This window comes from Nilaparvata lugens, chromosome 12, assembly GCF_014356525.2.
Source record: "Nilaparvata lugens isolate BPH chromosome 12, ASM1435652v1, whole genome shotgun sequence".
In the NCBI taxonomy this organism is placed as follows: Eukaryota; Metazoa; Arthropoda; class Insecta; order Hemiptera; family Delphacidae; genus Nilaparvata; species Nilaparvata lugens.
Window position 1 is genome coordinate 11103793 of NC_052515.1, and position 25442 is coordinate 11129234.

At 31.8% G+C, this 25442-nt stretch overlaps 1 protein-coding gene across 1 annotated transcript; it reads left to right on the top strand.

The window, feature by feature from the left end:
* The first annotated feature begins 2930 nt into the window (after nucleotides 1-2930).
* Nucleotides 2931-25439, top strand: LOC111045042. Its single transcript, XM_039439453.1, has 14 exons — nucleotides 2931-3030; nucleotides 7230-7298; nucleotides 9837-9875; nucleotides 10611-10649; nucleotides 11562-11582; nucleotides 13479-13526; nucleotides 16540-16581; nucleotides 17926-17967; nucleotides 19896-19916; nucleotides 20544-20588; nucleotides 21021-21056; nucleotides 22106-22132; nucleotides 23082-23144; nucleotides 25203-25439. Exons 3-14 carry the CDS (start codon nucleotides 9849-9851, stop codon nucleotides 25437-25439), a joined length of 648 nt encoding a protein of 215 aa, XP_039295387.1. The 5' UTR covers nucleotides 2931-3030; nucleotides 7230-7298; nucleotides 9837-9848.
* The last annotated feature ends 3 nt before the right edge of the window (nucleotides 25440-25442 follow it).

Sequence of the window (25442 nt, forward strand, 5' to 3'; positions counted from 1 at the left end):
AAGGGTAAGCTAATTAATTGATCAGCTAGTGAAAAAGAGGAAATAATTTTATGTGATATATTACCATAATCTATTATAATATTCATTGAATATATTTTTGTATTACAAAAGGATTTGGTTTTGGATGGTGTGAGAGGACGAGGTAGACCTAGGATGAGATGGGGAGATAAGAATAGCGGCTGACTTGCGGGAGAGTGGTTGGAGGAGAGAGGAAGCAGTGGATAGGGCTTTGTGGAGAGGCAAACCCCGTTTGAATTCGTGATGTTTACATTTTATCCTGTCGTATATATTTAGTGAATCACTACCGTACAGTATTTGATTGATCACAATATTTATCTTGCAAATTTGACAAGTAGCTGTGTAGCAAGTTATTTTAAGGCAAAAACTACTTTAAAATGTCAACTATATCACCCACAATTTATCTTGCAAATTTGACAAGTAGCTGTGTAGCAAATTGCTTCAAGGCAAAATCTACTTTGAAATGTCAACTACATCAACATTTAGGACTTTGTTCAGATTGCTGCATTGGCAAATTTGATGTGAAACATAATGAGTAACAAACAACTCTAATGTGAAAATTATTGAGAGAAGTTGAACTTGAGAATTTAAATTACTAATAAGCTTAGTTTTGCATCCGCCATTGTAATCTTGGTAGGGGAGCATTCCCTCCATTCTTTAGTGAGGTTCACGATAATGGCAGTAGGCTATTTTATTGAATCAATCAATAATCCTTTATTCTCATGAAACAAAAAGTGTTGTAACAAACGGCTAGATACAATAAAATTAAAAATAGTAAAAAAAATTGTACAACAAAATTGGCAAATAGTAGCCTAATAAACAGCAGTAATTGATAAACATAGTTATTAAAACGGGATCCACTTAATAAATATACGGTACTATAGGTAGTCCATATCAGTATTTCCAACACAAGTCACAATGAAGTTGTTACAGATGAACACTGAAGCTGAAGTTTTTATCTAGAAAATTCGATCACAAAACTATACCGGTACATCTTGAGAATTCCAATGTGTATATTTATTATGTAGGTACTTATTCCTTGTGACTCCTTTAAAATGCTTCAAAGAGTAGATTTTACAATCTTCCTACATTTTCGTAGAAATCTATCTCCCTCACAATGGAAACTATAATCAAAGTTGAAAGCTCTATTGTCTACTGCAGTTGACAAATTGTATTCTACAATAGAATGAGTTCTTATATTATAGAAATTATGAGTTGAAAAAGTGCCTAATTTAGTTGAGTGGCATTATAATTAGTTGAGAATGATATCGTATCTATGAATGTATGAATTGATATTATTTTTCTTTCCTTTTTTGTCGTGTTTATATTTTCTCATATATTGTATTGTAATGACTATCATAATGTATCTATTAGAAATTGATTGAAACAATATGAGAACTTGTAGTACCCTTTATTATTGAAAACTTTGAAATACTACAACAACTGGTTTCGACCATAACTTGGGTCATTTTCAAGTTGAAATGTGGAAAATAATAGTTATTTGTGCAACTAGTGCGCAAAGTGACAGTTTGCTGCACCGAAAGAAACGTTATGCCCGAGCCGTAGGCGTGGGCGGAATGGTTTCTTGAGTGCAGCAAACGAACTTTGCGCACGTATTTCACATTAAATTTTTCCTACAGTTACCATTGAATATGAAAAGTGGGTAATTATGGGTAAAATTCCCTGAAATCCATCAAATGTTTTTCTGTGTAATTTTATTATTAATAAAAACCTTAATTTATTTAAAATTGAATAATAATAATTGAGTTATAATGATTAGTAATTCAATTGAAAATTTATGTGACTGCTTGAAGGGGGTTTATCTTATGTAAGCATTGAAATAACTATAATCAAGGCACATAATGGCAAGGCAACGCTGTTCTCCACTGCCATTATAACGTGGGCCTCACTATGAGTGTTACCAACTTAATTTTGATTTTCCTGCACTGGTGCTCCATTAACCTACTAACTATTTTGCGTTGTCATGCTGCAAATCTGGAGTACGCAAAGTACTCACTTTGCGCACTAGTGCGGAAAAGTGATTCTTTGCGGCCTGCAATCAGTGCACAAATGGTCACTTTTCAAGGTATCTGCAGGAAAATAAAATTACCTAAGTTATGGCCGAAACTATAGTGAGGTCCACGTTATAATGACAGTATTTGATAAACTTTGGTTTTGCTATCCTTGTCTATCATTCGACAAATCTGGTTGTACTATCCGTTTCTAGGTCCACAACGATGACAATTATGTTTTTGACAGTGTAGAAATATAATTTGTTAATGCAGAGAATCGGCATCGCTATTATTCTATCTTTATCCACTGCCATTATAACGTGGACCACACTATAATTGTTGTAATATTTTAAAGTTTTCAATAATAAAGGGTACTACAAGTTTTTATTAATTTGTACAAAAGTAGCCCATATGAGTGAAATGTTTTTATGTATTTATTAGGTGTGTAATTTAGACTGGGTTTTAATGAATGAAAACAATCATAATGTTTTCCAGACATTTTCAAATACCGTACAACGGTTAGTTCATCTCAATTAACTCACTTAGATCCTATAATAGGTGGTTATACCCATATTCTGTTATCTGCTATGATATTGTTCTTGTCGGTTAATTTTTTTTAATTTTCAGGGTGGTTTTCCCAAGCCTAAAGGAAGAGGAGGAGGAGGAAATGGTGGTGATGGAGGAGGAGGAGGAGGAGGAGGTGGAGGAGGAGGTGGAGGAGGAGGAGAGGAGGTGGAGGAGGAGGAGGAGAGGAGGTGGAGGAGGAGGAGGAGGAGGAGGAGGAGAAGGAGGAGTTGGTGGTGATGGAGGAGGAGGAGGAATTGGTGGTGATGGTGGAGGAGGAGGAGTAAATGGTGGTTATGGAGGAGGAGGAGGTGAAGGAGCAGGAGGAGGAGCAGGAGGAGGAGCAGGAGGAGGAGGAGGAGGAGGAGGAGGAGGAGGAGGAGGAGGAGGAGGAGGACCTGGAGGAGGTGGAAATCAAGCACCAAACTCGCCAGGAGTAAGATTTGCTAATTTAATAAGGCTAAGGCCCGGTTGCACAGTAGTCGGTTAAATTTTAACCGTAATTAATATCACGAGGACCAATCAGAAAAGGTTTTTTTGAAAAGACCAATCTCTGATTGGTTCTCGTGGAATTAACCGCAATTAAAATTTGACCGGCTTTTGTGCAACCGGCACTAAAAGAGTTATTTATAGATAATTAAGGCTAATTAATTAATTAATTAATTAAATATAGGCTAGTTAATATAGGCTAATATAGGCTAGTTAATTAATATAGATAATTAAGGCTAAGAAAAGGCTTCTCATTGAGCTGGGAGATATAAGATATGAGACCGAAATAAGACGTTTAATATTGGAGTAAGACACATTTGAAAACTTTAGACTCACCGTAATAACTTTACCAAAGTTATACATTAATTTGAAGACCACATTCAAACTGAATCACTAACTGAAGCTCATCTTTGTCCCACATGTCTTCAAGATTTTACATTGGATAAGTTACTAGAATCGAAATAGGGAAAATTCATATTCATATGTTGAGATTTAATGGGAAAAAGTATTTGTGTCTGAAACACTAATTGACGCTCTTCTATGCCCTACATGTCTTCAAGATTTTACCATAGAGAAAAAATAGCGTAAGTAGATATCCCATGATATAGGGCATTTATGTCGCAACTTTTACTGTTATCCCAAGCCGATAGTTCACTTAGTTCTTTCCCATGCAGCTGTGTGACGCTGGTAGTCTCTCAAATTGTGCCGTTCATACACTATCACCCCAACAACACAGTAAAAATTGACAATTATCGACAGTAATCAGCTTGAGATAACAGTAAAAGTTGCGACATAAATTCCCTATACCATGGGATATCTACTTACGCTATTGTTTCTCTATGATTTTACTATTAAGTTACCAGAATCGAAATAGGGAAAATTCATATTAATATGTTGAGATTTAATGGGAAGAAATATTTGTGTGGATGTCTGTCTATTTCCAGTTTACTTTTTCAAGTTTTGTGTTCACTTTTTGTATTACTTCAACTTTCCACTCTTCTTTCAAGAGAGACATTTTGTAGAGACTTTTTTCTTTTAATATTTTCTATTCTATGGGGAGTAGACCAAAAAATAACTCCATAAGCCGTGATGTTAACATATGTACCTTTTTCTCAGGAACCCTTTGAAGTAGACATCTAAAATTTTGTACAGTACTACTTAGCACTATTATGAACTCTTTAGCGAGAGGTAATTTGGGAATAAATTTTTAAATCCCATTTTATAACTTATGCCTTTTCGTAATTCAATACTGTGTTTTCGGGCAGTCATTCAGAAAAAATCATACTTAGTGAAAAGAGTCGTCCATTTCCAAAAGTGCCTTCTTGACAAAATTTGAGAAATTGAGATTTTGATTGCATGTTGTTGGCACAAAACTGGAATACACATTATAAAACACTTTCACAGTGACAAATCAGAAAAATTGTAATCTGAGACCTTGTAAATTGTATTTCTAATTTATTCACTGATTTTATAAACTTAACAGTAATTGATTAACTCATTATTTCAATGAAATGAAGGTTTTTCTTGTTTCCTGAAAAATGTTGCTTTTGGCAAGTAGCCACTTTTGTAAATGGACGACTCAAAAAATGGTTGAAAACTGAAAAGCTTGATGTGCTAAAGTATGTAAAAAGGTCATGTCATTCAGTGTTCAAAATATCAGGTTGATCGGTTAGATAGATCTCTAGTAAAAGGTACATATGTTAACATTACGGCTTATGGAGTTTTTTTCGGTCTGATCCCTTTAAACTATATATTGTTCATTTGTTCATGAGAGAGCAATATAATATGGGATGTTATTTCTTGCGCTCTCATGATATGCATTTTTAAATTAATAGAATATTATTGCTATGAGTTGGAACGGGACTATTCATACTTGCTGGCTGGGCTGAGTGGGAGCGATTCACAGTTGTAGTTCTCACACTGAGTTACTTGTAAATATTTGAAAAACACTTACTTTTCTTGGAGTATTGAGGAATGCATTTCACTCCTGAAGAGGAGCTTCATCAGCCTGACACCAGCGGGTGTCATTCAATTAAAACCTATGAGAATGATATTTACACTGTGTTGGGTATATTACTCCTCTGAGCTCTAATACATATATACATACTCCTCTACATACTCGTTTGGCTGAGCTCAGTGAGAATAGTCTCATTAGATCCTATGGGAATGAATTTTGTCATACATGACATCAAAACCTATTCAATTTTTGAAATATTATTTTGTGAATTGGAAATCTGGTCGCGGATTTAATTATTAAATATAATTGATAAAGCGAGAAGATCTCCAATGTATAAAGATGAAACGTGTGTTTTATCACGTTTCGTGAAGGCAATATCATGGGTTTTAGCTCCAAGCTATACAAACAAGAGTGAGTTGACTTTTGGTCTGTGAATCAAGGCTGCATGTGTTTTTCACATAAAAATAGATTTGGAATTTTTCTTTCGAGGCCCGTATACTTGAACCGTTTGTGAAGTGAGTTGTTGAGTTAAGGCATTGATTACCTGAAGGATTCTGTCTTGAGAATTCAATTATAGGCTGTCGCAATCCGGGCAGTTTAAACCTACATAATTGTGTTTTCAGGATTTGAATCTTGTAGGGAAAGCTGGTGTTTTTGATTAATTTTCTAATTTTCACTAATTTTCACTGTGATGGGAATATAACTACTCTTAGCTCTAAATGTACTATTCATACTCGTCTTGCTAGGCTCAGTGAGAATAGTCTTATTAGATCCCATGGGGATGATATTTTCACTGTATCAGACACGTTCACTGACATGTACTAACTAATATGTAGGAATCCAGCTTTCAAATTAAAATTCTCTATTCAACAAAACAAGCATAAATAGTATTAGTCCAGTCACTATATACATTGGTGCATGCAATTTATATAGTCCAGTCAATATAGACATAAAAAAGGGGGTGTGCTTGCAATTTATATTGTAGTTCTGATTTTTTAATATATTATTTGGGTACATAAGAGAAGTCCAGAACCATTTTTCATGCAAAATTTCCTTGTGCTAGATACAGAGTGGCCCAAAAACCTTGTATTTTCGGCTCATTTTCCAGTTTTCAGCTATTTTTGCCAAATCTCGTAATCGGACAGAAAAATTTGCTCTCTTCTTTTCTTCTAGATTATAAAATTATAAATGAAATGAGATCATTCGGAACTCTCTATCTCCAATCAGTACTGAGTTATGATTTTTCAAAAATGAGTGAAATTTGAAGAGAAAATCAATTTTGATGAAGTTCAGTTTTTGATCAACAATATCTTCCGACTGTCACCATTTAGATGTATAATTCAAAATCCCTCTGGGCGTATTTTTGTACTCTACAATCTGAGATAAGGTAGAGCGCTCTATCTCATATAGATTTCCAGGTACACCTGACAACAATGCTCCTTGTATTGTGAAAAACACCTAATTTCAATAGGTGTTTCAATCATCATCACCAACTATATTGTCCTCAAATTGATATTTCGCACAATGACATTAGTTCATGAGATTATGTTCTATGAGAATCACCCGTTGGATCAACTCCATTTCAGTATTTCCTAGTGGAGAGGCGCGCTAAAGGACACCTCAAGGATCAAAATTCAAACACTTATAACTTTTGACACAACGCTCAGATTTCATCGTACTACTTCATTCTTCTCAGCTCGTCAAGGCGGTTCAAAATCATGCATCATGAGTCAAATTCGGTCGAAAAATGGAAAATTTATTGTTGAGTGTTAAGCCCATATTCCAATACACAAAAATGGTCAATTTCTATATTCAAAGCTGCATGTCTTGTGAAATAAGGAAATTTTGCATGAAGAAATTGGTTCTGGACTTCTCTTATGTACCCAAATAATATATTAGAAAATCAGAACTACAATATAAATTGCAAGCACACCCTCTTTTTCGTGTCTATATTGACTGGACTATATGTAAACAGTCTTTTTTCTTCAGGGCTACTTTTAATATGAATAAAAAATATAAATCACGTTAAAATGGCATTAATGTTAGAAACATGTTGCGACAAAATCATTTAAAAAGGTACTGAGATTCATATTTTCATTTATAGTATACAAACAGATTTGCGCGCTGTTTTCTCACTACCGTAATAATTCTGTGTTTATTTCAATAAAATTATATTTTTTCTTCCACAGAATCAGAATGGGAACAATATTTGGTGGCATCCTTACAGTCCACCTGTTATTACGGATCTACATCAAAGGGTAAGCTAATTGATCAGCTAGTGCAAAAGAGGAAATAATTTTAAGTGATATTATTACAGTTTAATCTATTATTGAATGAAAAAGACTAAGAAATTGTCAAAAACCACAAATTTATTGATACTTAGAATGACCGGTTTCGGTTATTACACCATTGTCAATCTCTGATAAAATAAAACGGTCTTATTTCGGTTATTATTTATTTATTTCGGTTTCGGTTATTACTCCATTGTCAATCTCTGATAAAATAAAACAGCTTTATTTTATCAGAGATTGACAATGGAGTAATAATCGAAACCGGTCTTTCCAAGTATCAATAAGTCTGTGGTTTTTGACAATTTCTTAGTCTTTTTCATTCAATATGAATAATTACCACAATATCAACTTCTCAACTACACAGAAAATAATCTATTATAATATTCATTAAATATATTTATAAATCATAATTACTTATGCAAAATGGGTCAGTGGGGTAGAACTGAGGAAATAGAAGAGTAATAAAGGTCACCTTGAAAGAGCCAAGCCACATTAAGAGTAAAAATAATAATTTTCATTAGTCATTAAACATTATAGAAACATGCAATAGGCTTAGTCAATATAAAAACAATACCTACATTAAACTCAAAATTTCTTCAATAAATTATGAAACATTTAAACCTCAATAAATTTTCAACACAATCAGGTAACAATATTAACATCTCAATCCATAAATTCTTAAATTGTATGATGGGTTTTGTCTTAGCCATTCATTAATAACCAATTTGAGTTGGTAACATTTTTCCAGGCGCTAACAGCCAATCGGAGCTTCCTGCCCTGTCATATCTGGAAGCTCTGTTTTAAAGACTCCTGAAAAAACGCTCCATGTGGCTTTGCCCTAATTGATGATTCGTATTACGTTACATCCTATTTCAACAAAAAAACCTTTGAAGAAATAATCAGTGAAATTAAGTGAGGCTGTAATAATTTGGGGCTGCAATATTAATTGTTGAATTATTTCACAGTAGCCTATTTGAGACGATATCCATCGAGCACTTAGTGCAGGGTTGAAACATGTTATTGGTTTATCGGTTTTAGATTCATAATCTAAACCCCGTTTGAATTCGTGATGTTAACTTTTTATCCTGTCGTATTATTTTTATATTTAGTGAATCACTATATTTGAATGATCACAATATTTATCTTGCAAATTTGACAAGTAGCTGTGTAGGAAATCGCTTCAAGGCAAAAACTACTTTAAAATATCAACTATAATACTATATCAACGTTTATAGCAGCTCTATGACTCCGCTTATATTGCTGCATTGGCAAATTTGATGTGAAAATTATTGGAAAAAGTTGAACTTGAGAATTTAAACTACTTATAAGCATAGTTTTCCATCCGCCATTGTAAATTTGGTATATAGTGAGGTCCACGTTATAATGGCAGTAGTGTGTGATTAGCAATGGAATTGCTAACATTGTCTTTCATCCAACAAAGCGGATAGCGCTCTCTCTTTCTCGCTTTGCTCTGTTGCCAGATAAATGAAATATAATTGATTATTTTGAACGAGATTGAACAGTTAATATTACATTAATAAACCTGTAATCAGCTACCGTCTATAGAAGGCATTGACAAGCCAGAGGTTCGGCAACGTTCTTCCCCTATCTTTCTCCACTGCCATTATAACGTGGACCTCACTATAGCGGATCATTCCTTCCATTTATTCTTTAGTGAGGTTCACGTTATACTGGCAGTAGGCTACATGATTAACATTGGTGTTGCTATTCTTGTCTATCATTCAACAAAGCAGGTAGCGCTATCCTTCTCTAGATCTTCAACGATGCCAGATAGTTTTAAAACAATGCAGAAATATATTCAATTCAAGAAATACTAATTATAATAATGTATTATTGATTCATTGGAGAGTGGTATATTTTCTTGGTGAAGAAAATGTAGTTGTTCATTTTACACAAGAATAAACAGCAAATATTACAACAGATGTACAAGTTTCAGTTATATCTTTAGAAGGCATGGATATACGGTAATGAATTAAATTTATCATTTAAGTTACATAAGTAGCATAACCTTTAGACTGTGTATCCCAAAGTAAGGTTTTTGAAGCAGTTTTGGGCAAATGCCTGTTGTTTTTACCTGGATTGTATTTGCATATGAATGAATAAATAAATAATAATATTGAGGGACCTGGCTGGCTCAGGTCTGGTGTCAGAGTTTACAGGTCGCAACTGATCAATTTCAGGGCGTTTGACATGACTCAACAACTGTCTTTTAGACAGCTGGGACTTAACACGGGACTTAACGTGTTGAAGGCAATATATTTCTCGGGCAAGAAGGCATTGACAAGACAGAGAATCAGCAACGCTGTTTTCCTGTTTTTCTCCACTTTCATTATAACGTGGACCCATTACTTGATTATTTAGATGATTAGAGCAATATATTATCTAGAAAATTCACATAGCCTTCTAATATAAGTCTATCATCTCTGAAACACTATAAATTTAGATTTTCAGAGAAAAAAATAAAAAAATCAATTTGTTTTACAGATTTCAAACAAAATGTTCAATGTAGGAAGACCTAAAAAGGTAGGTGAGAATATTGTATAATTTTTTATATCTGTATTTCTGATTGCCTCGCATATCTTGTGAAAACTTGTAAAATAGATAGCTTGAACTGTTCAACACTGTTTTATGCATTTTGTTCTCTTTCAACTAGTCTTAATAAGGAAGAACATACAATTATTAATAATTTTAGAGATAAGATAATCTAATTTATAAGATCTTATAACTTAAATAAGATCATTATTGAGGAATAAACCGGTATGACAATTATATTGGTCTTGACCCATCGACCGTAACGATTTGTTAAGTGCCGTAGCAAAAAAACACTCGAGGATAAATTGAATTATTTAATTAATTTTTATTAGCATACATGATACATTCAAATCATTCACATTACTTTTATATTATTTATTTTTGTAAAGATTTGTTGATTTAGATTACTCATATTTATATATATTTTACCTGATGTGATATAATATGCATATTGGTTCCAGAGTATACGTATCATTCTATGATCATAATAATTCCTATGATTTTTTTCTTTTAATATGTATTTAATCTACGGTACCTTATTTGTACATATGTACTTCATTTGTCTTAATGCTCCATTTATATCATACTACGAACTTAATAGTTTCAATGATTTGTCTATCATTCGATGAATATTGGCCCATTTGCATTCTTGTTCCAATACTTCTAATGCCTTTTTTAATGTGATTTTCTTTAATACAAAACAATATTATTCTTTCTATTTTCCAGCCTCAAATGGGAGAAGGACAAAGAAGAACTCCAAGAGTTGTGAGTAGAACAGTATGAATATATAAAATCAATGGAAAACATTAAATACAAAATAACACATCTTCCATGAGTATTTTCGAATAAAAAAAATGTTGAATGAAACAGAAAATTTTATTCTTTTTCTTTTATCATTTATTTCAATTATAGTCTTTTTATATTATAAAATGTCATTCTTTTTCTTTTAATTTCTTTATTTCTTCAGTGAACATTTCACATATTGTAGCCTACATCCTAGAAACTTGTTTTCTGTTCAATAAAATGATTTAAAAAGAAGAATTCAGTTTTTGATGAAGTAAATTTAAGTTTTTTATATTTGTAACATTTCATTGTGTTTTATTTGTTTGGTAATTCTTTGTAATTTTGTTTTGTCTTGTTTTGTGTGTTTTATAAATTGAAATTGAAATTGAAAATTGAAGTCTTTATGGTACCGGTAATTGTTAATGGGAGAGAGTAGCGATGGACAGATTTAGATCTGAAAGCTGAAATTTATTATTATCATTTGTATGTTCATACTACAATCATATAAATATATTTTTTCTTTCATATTTCACTTTCAATTCGAAACTATGTCCAACAATCTTAATTTCCTCAATTCAAACCAGTGTATTTCAAGTGTCTGATTTAGTTCGACTCCTCCCTGCACACGGACAAATCATCCACGCAGGGAGTATATTCTTTATTTACTATTGTTACACTATTATTTTGTAAATATGTCTATTTTGATGAATAAATTTGAATTTGAAATTTGAAAAAAGATAGAGGCTGCCAACCAATCAAACGATTGAGTTAAAAGAAGATTATAATATTATTGATAATACATACTTTGAATTGTAGAAGTTTTTTATATGCATGAAAAATATGTAGCCTACCTATTGAAATGAAAGTTTATAAAACTATTTATTCCTTTTTCAGGATGTTTCAATGGTCAAATATGTGAGTATAATCTACTAAAATAACTCATATATGTACCGAAATTCAGTTAAATGTGTTTAATATTCAAGATTAAAGAGTTATTCATTGCAGAAAACATTTATACAAATGCATAGCATCGTTCGAAAAAGTATAGCAAAAACTATCCCAATTTGTGGAAGAAATTATCCTTGATTATGCTTATTGTTTTAATACCTTCTGATATTTTTTGTTTCCCTTTAATTCATCCACTTTTTAATCCTTTTATTTATCACAGACTGGAGTGATCCGTGGTCTAGTGGATAGAGTGCTTGCGTAGCAGCATAGAGATCCCGGGTTCGAACCCCTCTCATTACCAAAAAGTTTTTTAACCAGATCACTCCCGTGTTATCGGATGGGCACGTTAAACTGTCGGTCCCGGCTGAAGTATGACAGTCGTAAGGCCCATTGACGGCTTAAATTATATATTCAGGCGGTGGAACATTCCCGAAAGGGAACTCCCCACCAACAAAAGCCATACGAATTTATTTATTTTTTATCACAGACTTTATGTTATAGGCCCATCATATTTATATCTAATTATTATTTAACGAAAATCCTGAATAAATGCTGTAAATCACCCCGAAGACTTCTGCTACTGCAGACATTGACAACAGGGTTAACAGCTAGATGGAAATTCGATGAGAACTACTATCCCAAAATTATTTGCCATTTATTAGTTGATATTTATATCTCAGTGCTATTCACCGCAGTCATTGCAAATCCATTGTTCATGAGTTTTTGATACATTACATTATTTTCTAGAATAACCTTGTATGTGATTCTCTTTTGTGTACAGTAATAACAAGTCAACTTTTTCATAATTCGTAAGTTTTCTTATTATTATTCTCAATATAGCACTTCATTCTTGTTACATTAAAGCATATATAAATACTCAACTATTTTTCAACAATACACGTTTGTAAGCTTCAATGGAGTATCTCCTAATACCAAATTCAATCCACCATTGTTTATCCTTCCGGTAGTCGTGCCCAACTCAATCACACGAGCAGTCTCGTGTTGTATTTTGTACAACATCCAATTTTCCAAGTGTTATGTACTCTGTTTACTGTCAAAACATATTAATTAATTGTATAATTAATTTTTCCATCGTCTTGGATTATTTTACGCCTATGAACATTTGGATGATTACCATTTCATAGCCCAATAAGGCACATCAAGCAAAGCCATCAATTCTGTGTTATTTTGGTTCGTTTACAGTCCCCGTATACAGTCTTTCCCCATCTTATGCACTGTTGCAACTAAATGGCACCTGAACCATTGCTTGGTTGATACTGCAACTCACTGGAGTGATGGAGGAAAGTTTTGGAATAGGTGACTCATTAACTGACACCATCCCATTCAATAGTTTTGTGCAGCAAACTGACACTGTTGTACTTTTTACAACAGCGCGACTGCCGGAAGATTAAGGGATATTATTTTCATAATTCGTGTATAAGCATTGCAGGATATTCTATCTTGTTTATTTCATCTTAAGTACATTCTCTACAAAGTAGCCTACTTCAGTACTCTTCAATGTTGTTTCCCATCAAGAACTGCTTATTATTGAATCACTTTTTTCTATTAAAAAGAACGACTAGCAGTCAGAATTCCAATAAATAAATTAATCACTCACTGTGACAACGAGATTTCGGCCATCTTCTTGGTTCAGTATACTTCAGTAGGCTACTATTCCATCCAAATAACTATGAGCTACTTTGTTGATAGATTTCACTATTTTCACAATACCCTTCTATAGGCTAGGCACTCCAATAAAAATGCTTCCCGAAATCTGTATTCTATGTTGATAGGTTGCTGTTTTCATAATTTATTGAATATGTTATCATTATAATCAATAGTTATGCGAATTATTAATTACAGTTCTTCAGCTCTTTTGATGCAACAGGCAGTGGGGATATCAACATGTATGTAAGTACATAATTGATTTAAAATTTCATATTTAGGCTACATAATATGGCATAATTGGCTGAAGCTGATTTTGTGTTCAATAAGAAATGAAATGATACTTAATGAATGATACTAATGAATTGTCATAATTATTATGACAATTATTGATAACTTATATAAGTAGACATTGTATTGTAGTTATAAAAAAAATAATGAAGCCTCCCTCCTTAAGGGAGTGCAAAGGCTAAAAATAAACTTTCTACTCGTGATATTTTTTAAAGTTTTTCGATTTGTATATCATCAAGCTATCGAAATGAAAAATTTTTCTCAGGAAAACATTTTTTTCCTGATCATTACTTTTTGAGACATGAGCGCCTGAAGTTTGAATCTTTGGGACAGAACATTTCAAATTCGTTACGGTAAGATATAAATCCATGAGATTTACAGGATGGATTCTTCATGGTATCTATCGTTGATCTAGTGAAACACAAAATTTTCTGAAAATATCAATTTTTGAAAAATTTATTCAATTTACCAAAAATAACTCAACTCAAAGTTATTTTTGACTATTATTATCAAATTGAATTACTATCTTTAAAATTGATATTTTTGGAAAATTTTTGTTTCACTAGATCAACAACATCATGAAGAATCTATCCTCTAAATCTCATGGATTCATCTCTTACCGAATTTGAAATGTTCCGTACCAAAAATTTAAACTTCAGGCGCTCATATCTAAAAAGTAATGATCGGAAAAAAATGTTTTCCTGAGAAAACTTTTTTCATTTTGATAGCTTGATGATATACAAATCGAAAAACTTTGAAAAATATCACGAGTAAAAAGTTTATTTTTAACCTTTGCACAGCCTTAAAAATCAGTAGGAGACAAAAAATTGAACTTAAACTTTCAACTTTCAAATTGAACTTGGAAACATAACCTATTTTTTGGACATGCTATTCATTATTTTACGACTCATGAGTTGTAAAATCGCTTCCCGGTGGTTCGGAACCAACCTAAAACTGTTGGCCCATTCATATCTCATTATCATCCGTCTCATTACCCACGCACAAGCCTAGAGATCATGTGGGCATCACCTCAGCAAAAAAATGTTTGAATAAATTGCTTTGGACGAAGCCTGTTGTTCTCCAATCATATTCATATGATTTGGCATTGTATCCACAAATAAATTAATAAATAGATGAAAATAGATAGTTTCTTTGGCTGTTCCAGTACAAGAGTCTTATAAATTTGAATAACGTGAAAATTGGTGAGTGTGATGTAAGTCTCCAATTATTGTGAGTTATTTCCAATTTCAAATAGGTCTTAGAACCTAGTCCCATTTATAAAATATTGATATTGATGTTGCTTTCCATGACGAAACACTATATACTAACTCTGTTGTAGTTCTGACACTGTGTTACTTGTGAATATTTGAAAAACACTCACTTTTGTTGGAGTATTGAGGAATGCATTTCACTCCTGAAGAGGAGCTTCAGCCTGATAAAGCCTGATGAAGCTCCTCTTCAGGAGTGAAATGCATTCCTCAATACTCCAAGAAAAGTAAGTGTTTTTCAAATATTCACAAGTAACACAGTGTCAGAACTACAACAGAGTTGAATATTGATATTTTTAGAAACTATGTGCAAAATTTGAAGATCTAAATCAAACCCGTTTTTCCGGTACCGTAGCCTATGCAGTCCACAAGTTGACATGTTTTGATGCGAACAAACGAACAAGCACAACTCTACTCTCTCTTATTATATAGATGACTCAGCACTTATGGTATCATCTCTCATATTTAATTCTTACCTCTCATCTCTGAACTTGATCCATGCAGATTCTTATCTCAGAATTATTTTCATCTGAGAGAAAGACTGATGAGGTACCGTAGTGAAAGTGGTAGGCTACTTGGTGATTAAAAATAATTTTACAGTATTAATCATTAACTTTTTGGTGAGTGGTACTCTCTTATTTATCTGGAAATTGAAAATCTTAATACCATTTTTTAAGAACTTTTATTCACAAACATGTTTCAACATATTAATTTGAACTTTTATTTGCAACATATTTCAACATATTAATTTGAACTTTTATTTCACAACATGTTTCAACATATTAATGCCATTTTCAAACCTACCTATTGGTTAATTTATAGATGGTGGCTTCCTTCCTACTGTTCAAATGAAGTTTATATCACCAAGATATAATTATGTAATGAGGGGAATGCTCTGATGTGACAATTGACAAATCAATTGATGACTGTGTGAATGCGTGTGTGTATGTGTCTTATCTTTTTCATATGTCCCATTATCAAACTCCTATTCACTGACAAGGACTTTGCGGAAGCTCTTTTGTGGATAGTATTTTTGTTTGAATCGGTTCTCACAGAACATGTTAAGGTTCATTTTCATCATCAGTTACATCATCATTTTTAAATTTTTATATGAGTTGTGTACTTATAAGTTTGAAGTTAATTTCTACTTTATTAATGATACATTACATCATGCATTAAATACTGCATTTTCAATTGTTTTACTTGTGTTATGTGTTAAGAGAAATTGTGGGATATTATCCATGTGCTCTCATATGTATCTCAAATAAATAAATAAATTATAATATAGTGTAAAATTAACCTCTCAGAAGTAGTATCTCTAAATTGTTTGTTAAATTTAACTTATCTGATAGTATGTTTTGTTGATGTTTTGTATTTTGTTCTTTTTTACTTATGTAAACAATAAAACTTGAAACACTTGTTAAAAAAGGGGTAGCCTAATTAGATTTTTAATTTCCAGTATTATTCATGTGGAAATGGAGAATAATAAACCACTTGGAAAATATTTCCATAAAAGTGTGGAAACATTTTAAAAATATATAGTAATTATTTTTTAATAATTTTTAGCATAGTTGGAGAAAAGATACCGTCAGATACGGTACCAAAGATACCAAAAATTATAACTACATGTTATTATTATTAGTATCATATTATAGCCTATTTATGTTGAAAAATCTCATAAATTAATTTATTTTTCACAGAAAAGTAAACTAGAGGAGTTTCGCCGAGAAGAGATAACATTTGTGAGTGAACTTTTAATTAATAATATTCTGATTTTCTCAATACAAACTTTTTACACGTTAAATTTTTACAATTTTCTTGACACATTCTCATTTCTCTCTCATAACTTCTTATCTTTCATGTTATATTTTACTAATTCCTTATAGTCTTTCTTCTATAAATATATCACTCTCCATCTTCTATGTTAAGTTATATTATACTAATTCCTTATAGTACTTCTTCTATGAACATAACATTTTCCATCGAAATTTTACTCAAGTTACCGTATAACTCTAGTGGAAAAATATTAAATATTTCGAAATTTTCTAGTAAAATAAATTGGTGAATAGAGTAAAATGATATTTCCAAACTTGATATTCATGAAGGAGGATTGAAATTGCTTTTATACTTTAATTAAACTTATTATACGTACTTGTTAAATATTCTTATTTAATATCGTTCAGGTACTTTTCGGAGTATAATGAGTCATATTTTTTATTATGTACTATACTAGCTGGCCCGGCGAACTTCGTACCGCCAAATAGTTTAATGCATCTCATGACAAACTTTAGCTGGATGCACACCTGAGGAGGCACAATGCGGCATTTAATTCATATAGATAATTTTCCAACTGCAAAATAAATAATTTACTTAAATTCAATTAATTATGAACACCGAAGACGGCACAATTATTCGAAACAAAGCAATGTCTTTAGAGCATGTAAGTCTTTAACCTGAGGCCGCACTGCTGGATGGTTACACACAGAACACTCATTTTGTTTTTAGTCGGAGCGTTTAGAATAAAATACATGGGCGGTTATGGAGCAGCACACACTCTTGTCTACTATCTACCGACAGCTATTGTATTACGCAATGATTATAACAGCTGATTTTTATTTCTATGTGTGACGAGCTCACAAATCTTCTCCCATAGAGGATTACATGTAAACTTTGAAAGACCGTAGGAAAGAGTCCTGAAGTCAGATTTTAAATTTGATAGGCCATAAACCTGGTCCTGAACATAACGAACACAACTAAAAACAATCATCAAATTCGGTGCACACATGAAAAAGTTATTGAATTTCAAAATTTGAGGCGCGATTTTTATTTATATAGATTTCATCAGATTTCATGATATATATAAAAGTAATAGAAAGTAATGTTTTCTTAAAGCTTTTTATTAAGGTGATGTGTGACTAATAGGCTAGTTTTTCTATACTAAATTTGGAGAACAATTTCAAAAATGTTCACTATAGAGATTCTTTCAATACTGTTCAGTATTTATAATTAGCTGAATATTTTCCATATACTACAGTAATTTATAATATAATATATTTTCTTACACTAATATTCATTTTTCATTTCAGATCACCATCGTTCTGATTGACGAGTATAGGCAATTCCTTCTGGTGAGTTAGTTATTACATATTTTAAAACTGTTTATTACAGAGGAACTTTGAGAATAAGTCCAATTTAATAATAAATACAAGACAATTCATTTCCATTGATTAGTGTTACTCTAAGTAACTGTCGAATTGGAATTTGAAATTTCCTATGTGTTTCACAATAATAAATACAATAATAAGACTTGTGATAATTTTGTCATAATATAACTTATAGAGCACAGTCACATTTTTTACTACCTAATATCTTAATAATTTTACTTCATCTTCCACTATATAATTCATGGTAATTATAAGAGAAATGTATTTGTATAGGATATAATTCAGTCAGAATGGAGAAAAACAGGGCTGGAAGAAGGTTGAAAGAGTAAACACGAGTTGAAATTGAACAAGATGAAATTTTAGTTCAAGTAATCAATTTGTATTGTAAAGTGTTATAAGTCCGTCCCTTTGTGAAGTATAAGTTCCAATCACTCTGCTAAAATAAAAAAAAAAATAAAAAAACAAATGGCCCAAAAAAATATTGGATTTTATCAATCAAGCAATCAATCAATTATCAATGAAAAGATTCACTATCGAATTAGTAAACTTTCTTTACTCTGTTGCATATCCATACTTTTTCACTGTGAAAATTAAACTTGAATTTTAAAAAAAACTTATGGAGTGAAAATGCACTTACATTGGTAGTGATGATTGTTTCGACCTGTTGTTGGTCATCATCAGACTGTGGGAATTTACTCTAATGTCAAGGTTATGACTGTGTGGTAAGGGATGAAGATGGGGGAATAGGTGTGGGTGGGGGTTGGTGGATGCATTAGTAGGGCGGTAATTTTGAATTGTTGACTATTTTGCCAAATAGTAAATTGACATTAGAGTAAATTCCCACAGTCTGATGATGACCAACAACAGGTCGAAACGATCCTCACTACCAATGTAAGTGCATTTTCACTCCAAAAGAGTTTTTATTTAATTCAAGTTCAAACTTTCTCTGTTGATTTTAATGAAATCTGGCTGTACCAGATTGGTTGGGAAGCTTCAGAAGAACTACTCCAATCTCGTTATGCTTGGTGACCAACACGACTTCAAGGTTTCCAGACAATTGATTGGTATTTATTTTATCATGATATAACCGATTTGACTGTTTTGCCTTTCTGGTTTATGCTTTTTTTTCATTCTCTCTTCTGAGAATTTCTGGAATCCCTGCCACTGCGGTCTTCAAAAAAATATTGTTATTTCTTCTTTATTTATTCTTTTATCAATCAAGGTATTAAGTATACTTATTCCTACATACATATTCCTACATACTCATTCTTAAATATACATCAGCACATATATTATCTATTTTATAATCAGAATATTAATAATACATCCATAATATAAGTGTATTCTCTATTATTTACTTCTATGAGCAGATTAAGCTTATTATGTATAAAGTGGAACTCCCCCCCTACACACAGATGGATAGTCTAGTAGGGGGATTCCAAAATATGTTTGTATATTGTATTTCTTATTCGTGTAATATGTTTTTGGAAATAAACTGAATTGAACTGAATTGAAATACACTATCTCTAATTGATTTATTTATTTATATATGGAGACAACAGGTAAAACCCCATTTTGTCTCCTTCACACAGTACAATAGTTTCCAACATAATTTCAATGAAAAGAAGATGAAAAGTATAAAAAAACGATATACACAGCCAGTTATAAAATTATAAGATGAAAAATAGAAGAGTGATCAGAAATTTATGCCTCCGATACTCCAAAGGTCTTATGGTTGGTTGGGCTTACAACACTTCACTCAATCTGTAGCCCACTCTAATATTAGTGTAAAGGACTAATCATGACTGTATACTTTTGTCATATTGCATTGATTTTTTATTTTTTTTAAATTTAAAAATAGATAATTCGAATGATTATTTCATCTTTTTCAGATATTCTGCCAGGGGTTTTCTGTAAGTAAATTTCTGTTTGATAAATCAATTATTTCAAATGATGTGTTGCATTTCTATTTAAATCTCCATAGCCTGATCGATGTTCCTTCATGTTTCAATGCACACTCTCTATAGGCTATCATTTTCAAAATTCTGCATTATGTAGTAGTAGTTTAGCCTATTTCCATTTCGATCTTTCCCAATTTTTCCAGTTTGGAAAATATTGAAATATTTGAAGCAAAATTTCTCTAGAGTGATGTATAATTATATCCACATATTATCTTTCATATATATATATATATATATATATATATATATATATATTATATATATATATATATATATATTATATATATATATATTTTATCTTTTTTAGTTAGGACTACTCTTGAATAGAAATAAAAAATGAAAATCTAAATACCTATTTTTTTAAATAATTTATCTATAGATAATGGCATCATGGCCGAAACATGTCGTAAATAAACAATTTTAAAAAAGGTTACTTGGATTTTCATTTTTATTTTGTATCATATATATCCACTACATATTATACTAGAAAAACATTATATCCACTTAGGCTTAAATGAGGATGTGATTACACAGTCATATAACACACTAATTGATCGCTCAAATAATGAATTTTTACAGGGAGACGTTTCACAACCATATGAGGTGATGAATTACCTGGTGGATGTAAGTGAAATATTCCTTTCTTATAGTTTCATTCTATAAGATGAATATCATATTTATTCAAACAATCTACCAGTCACAGAAATAGCAGCTCTTATTATGTGATACTATGTTACCAATTTACTGAAATCATTCCAGTATATATCGTTATTAGGTCCAATAATTTTTAATTTTTATTTACTCATCAATTTAATTCATTCTTGATTTGGAATATATACATTTCAGTGTGAGAGGACAGAAAAGATCAGTCAAAAACTAATCTGAAATCAAAACAGATTACCAATCTTAGCAATAATTGGATTGACACTTCCGAAGTTTGAACTTGAACTGTTACAATTCTACATTTTTAGAAAAAAGGTTATGCATTCATTTCACTTCTCATTCTGTAGTGTATTTATGCAAATGTTTCATGCAAGCTCTCTTACAATATTTCAGAACTACTTCGTACAAGAGGCAGCCTACATTTCTGTTGTAAGTACAATCAAAATACAAACAAGTACCTAAACTTAGTATAAACTTAGTGAAATATTACTCATTTTTTATCATTACGGTAATAATTATTCATGAAATCACATTGATTGTAAATCAATATAGGCTTACATTGAAATAATAGAAAAATTGTGAATCATGTTTTTCCTACTAAGTCTATGTATTTCGGGGAATAATTAATATTTATTTATCCAAACTAGCTCGTTAGTAGGCTATACCTATACTTAAATACATTGACTGGAATAGAAACCTTCTCATATATTTATTTATTTATCACATTGTGTACGAATACTTAACATGAGATGAGGAAAGGCACAACAGGCTCATGCCTAAAACTGTCTCATTTCCAATTTATTCTATACTGTCCAAATCAAAATGTTGGTTATTAGGTAAGTAGATCAAGAAATACTTGCAGACACCAAGCAATTTTTTGTATTTCATCTAGTCTATAGTCTTAAATAGAATCAAATAACGTTTTGTCAAATATTACAAATAAATTTTTACAAATAATAGAGTCCGTTATAGAAAGAAAAATAAAAATCTCAGTACCCTTTATGAATTATTTAATTTAATCACAACATGTTTCGGACATTGATGCCATTTTCAAGTGATATGAAGTAAATGAATAAATACTTTTATTAAATAAGTATTTATTTATGTACTTTATATCACTTGAAAGTGGCATCAATGAGATTTTTATTTTTCTTTCTATTTTTATAAAAAGTAGCCCTATACAGAAAAGATATAAATAAAGTCCGTTGTCTGTTTGCTATCATACAGTCGTTCAACTGTATGATCTGAGTAGGATCGGAGGGCTGCATTAAGCAGGTGTGTCCCCAGCTTAAACATTGCATATTGAGTCAGATATGCTCATGGCATCAGAAAGTCATTAAATCTTGACAGTCATTTAATTAATGTTAGTCATTCAATTAATTAACGTCAATTAGAAGTCATTCAATCAATATAATTTTAATTTCAAGAGTGTGTGTAATAATATCTTGATAATAATTAAGTGTTAATGTGTTTTTCAGGCGTTCTATTTCATCTTCAAGAAAGTGGTGAGTATCTTTAAGAATATCTTTCTTTAATCTTATATTTTATGTGTAGTTTATAAATATAGTTTATAAAAGTGTAGTTTATATTTCATGTAGTGATTATAAAGGACTTTACAACTTTGAAAGCACATAAATATTTATTGAAATCACATACAGAATTGAGAAAGGTGTCATTTTGTAACAAAAACACTTCAAATTTGAGGTGTGGGTGTTATTTTGGTTCGATGTGACAGCCGTTGGTAATGCGACATACATCCCACCGATAATCGATTTCTTGTCACACTCGTACCAGCATATCAGGCGTAACTTGTACAACCACAGCGATCCGAATGTGATCCGATTTCGGAGGTCATTAAGATTGTCTGGTAGAGACGGAACATAAACCTTATCCTTGATGAAACCCAACAGGAAGAAAGACAAGGGCATGTTAACTGTCGGTTCCGGCTGCAGTATTGAAGTCGTAGTCCCATTTAGTGCTTAAATCATATAATTGAATTATTTAATTCAGGAGAGGTGGGACCTTCTCGCAAGGGACTCCCCACCGGCAATAGCCAAACAAATTTACTTTTTTGAATTGAATTTGTTCAAGAGCCATACAAACTACAAACGGGTTGTACATTCACGTCAAATGAGAAGTAGTAATTAAAAAGTAATATTGAATGAAAAAGATTGAGAAATTGTCAAAAACCACTGATTTATTGATAATTAGTTTCTAATTATCAATAAATCAGTGGTTTGTGACAATTAGTTTTAAATTATCAATAAATCAGTGGTTTTTGACAATTTCTCAGTCTTTTTCATTCAATATGAATAATTACCACAATATCAACTTCTCAACTACACAAAAAGTAAAAAGTTATAATTGACATTCTCGAAATGAATGAATACCTTACATAAAAACATAGATTTAAATACTTTTCACCATTCAATGAAAACTGAATTTATTTTGCAGGCACAAAACACAGCATTGGACATCTCAGCGGCTCAGACGTTTGTCTCATCCTACCAGTTCCAAGTGAGTATGGTCAATACCATAGATAAACAATAGCATAAGTAGATGTAGTAGTAGGGAGTTTATGTCGCAACTTTTACTGTTATCTCAAGCCGATAGTTCATGTAATTCTTTCCTGTGAAGCTGTGTGATGCTGGTAGTCTCTCATATTGTGCCGTTCATACACTCTCACCCCAACAAAACAGTAAAATTCGACAATAATCAAGAGTAATCGGCTTGAGATAACAGTAAAAGTTTCGACATAAAATCCCTATACCATGGGATATCTACTTACGCTATTGTTTCTCTATGTCAATACCTACTATTACTTCAGGCCCCACAACTAATTAATGACGTCATAATATAACATATAGATTGATTCTTCTTAGAATCATAGTAGTTTCTACTAGCTTATCAATGTATAATCTCTGATTTTTGTCACTGTATCGATTTCTTATTGTGTGAAATACTATCTAAATTCCAGATTTCTATTTTATTAAATAGAAATTTTTATGAAATAAAAACACTTTATTCCACAAATACAATAATTTATCCATACTTACAGATCTAAATTCCAGATTTCTATTTTATTAAATAGAAATTTTAATGAAATAAAAACACTTTATTCTACAAATGCAATAATTTATCCATACTTACAGATCTGAATTCCAGATTTCTATTTTATTAAATAGAAATTTTAATGAAATAAAAACACTTTATTCCACAAATGCAATAATTTATCCATACTTACAGCTTGATAGACATATTCGATTCAGTGATAGAGCTATTGATAAATTAATCTCAGTCAAAAATACTTAATAATAACCAGTTCAGAATCGAAGGAGAGGTAAATCAAAGGTCAAACAAATAAGATGTACTCTTTTTTTAGGAAAAGGCTTCCACAGACTTAATCACAATAAATCTGTGGTACAAAGAAACCCATCAGGAGACTGTTTTTCAGTTAGGAAAAATCTTAAATATTATGATGTTATGGACAGTTCCAACACTTTGCATTTACTTTTTAATTTATTAGTTCAAAAGTTCTTTCACACACTTTATTTACACTGTTCTTCCACACTCTAATTACACTGTTATTTCACATTTTATTTACACTGTTCTTTCACATTTTAATTAAATTTTCCACTCACACTTTATTTACACTGTTCTTCTACACTTCATGTAAACCGTTGTTTTCTAGAATTGAAGTTCTTTCTTCTTATCGCTCGTATCCATTCTCGTTTCAAAGTTTCATCTTTCGAAAAAGAAAATACTGTATGGATCGAAACTTTTGGAGTCTTGTTATAATTCTCGCAACAATTAGGTACACAACAGTATCTCATGATTTAAATCCCCAAATTCATTATTACTTTTCACAAACGAATATTAGAAGAATGATAAACAAACCATATTCATTGAAATGGAGACCGTGAAAAAGAATTTGCAATTGGAATTTTGTTGGTTAGGTACCATAAACAGATGTGATAACAAGCATCAACGCTCTTATTTTGCTTACCTATGGCCAGTAGATCATCGATCTACATGTGATGATGTCATAGTTTATCATAGCTCCAGTTGTGGGGCTGAAGTAGTAGTAGGTATTGGTATGGTTTGGAACCCAAATGAGGTTGTAGTTTGACTCTTCACTGATCATCATAAAACACATTACCCATAGTCAAGCCTGAAGCTTACATGGTAGACATGATTGTGGTAGATACACTGTCCAATTTTTCTAAAGTGATGAAATGAAGCAATTGGTAGGGGTAAAGTGAGAGTTCTGAATGAATGCTGGAGAAAAGCTGGCTCAAAGCTGATTCTTGGTTCAGATTACATTGGATTGGGCGAGGTTATAGAACTAAGAATCAGCTTTGAGCCAGCCTTGAGCCAGCTTCGAGCCAGCTTTTCTCCAGCATTTCTTCAGAACTCTCACTTTACCCCTACTGCAATTACTAAATGTTCAGTTTGATTAATGTAATGATATCTCACAGAATATTATAATATATGAGAAGAATTGGTGGTAATGTAGGTTGAATGATATGGAACCAACTATTTTACATTGTGAAGAATTTTTTCTCATCTTTTCAGGGAAGTGGAGATACATCAACTGCAGCCGGAGGAAATGGAGGAGGTGGAGGAGAAGGGGAAGAAGGAGTTTTACATTGTGAAGAATTTTTTCTCATCTTTTCAGGGAAGTGGAGATACATCAACTGCAGCCGGAGGAAATGGAGGAGGTGTGGAGGAGGTGAAGGAGGAGGAGGAGGAGTTGGAGGTGTTGGAGGAAGTGAAGGAGGAGGAGGAGTGGTGGTGTTGGGGGAGATGTAGGAG

What these genes read in the sequence shown, in the direction of transcription:
- LOC111045042 (XM_039439453.1), top strand. Translation starts at nt 9,849, where the DNA reads ATGTTCAATGTAGGAAGACCTAAAAAG. An exon ending in GCCGAGAAGAGATAACATTT is followed by an intron (nt 16,582 to 17,925) that starts GTGAGTGAACTT and finishes TTTTCATTTCAG; the next exon opens with ATCACCATCGTTCTGATTGA. An exon ending in ATTTCATCTTCAAGAAAGTG is followed by an intron (nt 22,133 to 23,081) that starts GTGAGTATCTTT and finishes TTTATTTTGCAG; the next exon opens with GCACAAAACACAGCATTGGA.